Source organism: Echinops telfairi, unplaced genomic scaffold (assembly GCF_000313985.2).
Source record: "Echinops telfairi isolate 266 unplaced genomic scaffold, ASM31398v2 ScPeMD7_7405;HRSCAF=8443, whole genome shotgun sequence".
In the NCBI taxonomy this organism is placed as follows: domain Eukaryota; kingdom Metazoa; phylum Chordata; class Mammalia; order Afrosoricida; family Tenrecidae; genus Echinops; species Echinops telfairi.
In genome coordinates, this window is record NW_022111305.1 from 1,485,304 (window position 1) to 1,487,411 (window position 2,108).

Below are 2,108 nucleotides of genomic sequence, written 5' to 3' on the forward strand. Positions count from 1 at the left end.
GAACAAGTTAAAATCCTTTTGGTAGACGCCCCTCTGGATGGCGAGACCCTTTGTGGGAGGGGAAGCCAAGGATTAGAAGGAGGGTCCACACCTCGATGAATGCCGATACCAAACTTGCAGTAGTTCAGCACATGGGATTTTTAACAGTCTCACTTAAGAAAAGAAAATGTTAAGACATGATAAAAGGGCATTAATATAATACAAAGGAAATCTATTAATTTTGCCAAAGAGTGTTTTAAAAGATCCTGGGGGGTTATATTTACAGGTGGAAGAGTAGGATTTAATTCACCACCATTTAAATGAGAAGAAATGCCACCTGCCCCTGCTATGGGGACCTTCTGTCATGACAGCCGATCTCCTCCCCCTCACACACGCATCACCTGGAACAGAAATAGGGCTCATAACAGAATGTCTTCATCCCGGGGCTGTATAATTTGCAGTTCCTCCAGATACCTTTGAGCAGGCACTTTCACAAATGCATTTTTAACTCACAAAAGTCGGTAGAGGGTTTATTCTGGATTAAGTATTGTAAGAAAAAAAATAATGCAATAAGCTGTATTTAAATAAGGGACTGCCAGTTTCATCCTCCTCAAGAAAAACAATTATAGGTATGATAAATAGGTGGCAAGGAAGGGGAAGATAAATTTCACTCTAGCAAGAGTAGTTATGCTTTATTGACAAAAATGCGCCTGAAAAGCAAATTGGGCTAGTCTCTCCTCTCCTGAGAGCCTTCAGCTGATGAAAATTCTGACCTGAGACCCTTGTCTTCGGCTTTAATTGCAGTTAAAGGAACGGAAGAAACCGCAGGTTCGGCCACCGTCTTCTTGCTGGTTCTAGGCGTGCTGGCCGCGCTGGCTGGGGTCTTTGCGCTGCTGTTTACTCTGCAGCGCCGAAGACTTGGAGCAGGATATGCACCCCTGCTGGAGACGCCTGGAAGAAGCCGCGGGGCGCCTGGTTTTGCATAGCTTTGAGCAAACCACATCTCAGGATTCTTCCTTCCTTGCGTTGGCTGGGTTGGCTCCTTCAATTATGGTGATTTCAATGACAAGCATCTGAGTGATCATTTCTGGTTGGTTTGTTAGGAAGCTCTAGCTAGAGTGTATGAGGCTATTTCTAGCATGAAATAAAAATAGAAGATGATAATGTGTGATATATGATAATACTTCCTCATTGGGTTAAGCCTCTGTGTTTTGAGAATACCAGACACTAAATTCATTTACATTTGCAGTTCGGTGTATTCTAAGAGCTCAGTAAGATTGCGGTTCGATCTCTCTTAGGCCAAATGTCTCATTAGGAAAGGGGGTGGCAGACACTAGCTCAAAGATTCTTTTCAGTGATAAACATGTAATTAGGTGCCCTCCCTGTGCATCTGTCTGGGGCTTCTTTTTGTAAAGTTTTCTTTTTCTCTCTGGTTTTAAAATGGCCTCAGTGAATTAAAAGACTTATGGTAAGATGGTTGGGATGGAATGAAGCAATGAATGAATGCGCAATTCTACTTTCTTGTGTCACTTAGACTTTACAGAATTTGTTGAAGGTCTGTAGTTTTTAATAGAAGTTCCATCACAAGGTTCAACAGCTAGAGAAAACTTGTTCCTACAATAATAAATCGGCCACGAGATGAAATTATAATCTCTAGTTAATTAATAAATGATTTTGAACCTATTGCCAAGTATATATTTAAAAAGAAATCAATCCTGTTGTATCCAGTTGATTCTGACTCATGGTGGTGCACAGTGTTCCATAACTGTGTTCCCCAACATTGCTCCATGTATTTTTGACTTAGCTTTATGGAAACAGATGGAACCCACTCCCTTGGGTGGGTTCAACCACCAACCTTCAGGTTAGTAGTTGAGAACCAACCGCTTGCAACACCCAGAGACCTATTGGAGTCATTCTTTCCAAGACTGACTGACTGGCGGGTGGTTGAGGCTCTCACTTAGAGTACGAGCCAAGTTGATTAGATTCCCATTAGGCAATTCTGGACCAATTCTTCGACTATATCACCTTTGTGTTAGTCTGGGTAGACTAGGAAACAAATTCATAGACACTCATATGTGTGTAGGAAAGAGCTTTATATATAAGAGCAATTGAATATTGAGAAAACATCC

General features: G+C 41.6%; 1 protein-coding gene across 1 annotated transcript in view; it reads left to right on the top strand.

Annotated features, from left to right (window-relative positions):
* DCT (dopachrome tautomerase) overlaps positions 1-1,310 on the top strand; it is a 51,400-nt gene extending 50,090 nt beyond the window's left edge. The window contains exon 8 of the mRNA XM_004709779.4: positions 784-1,310. Coding sequence (XP_004709836.1) covers positions 784-965 — 182 coding nt within the window. The 3' untranslated portion in view covers positions 966-1,310. The remainder of the gene's footprint in view (positions 1-783) is intronic.
* Positions 1,311-2,108: the final 798 nt, after the last annotated feature.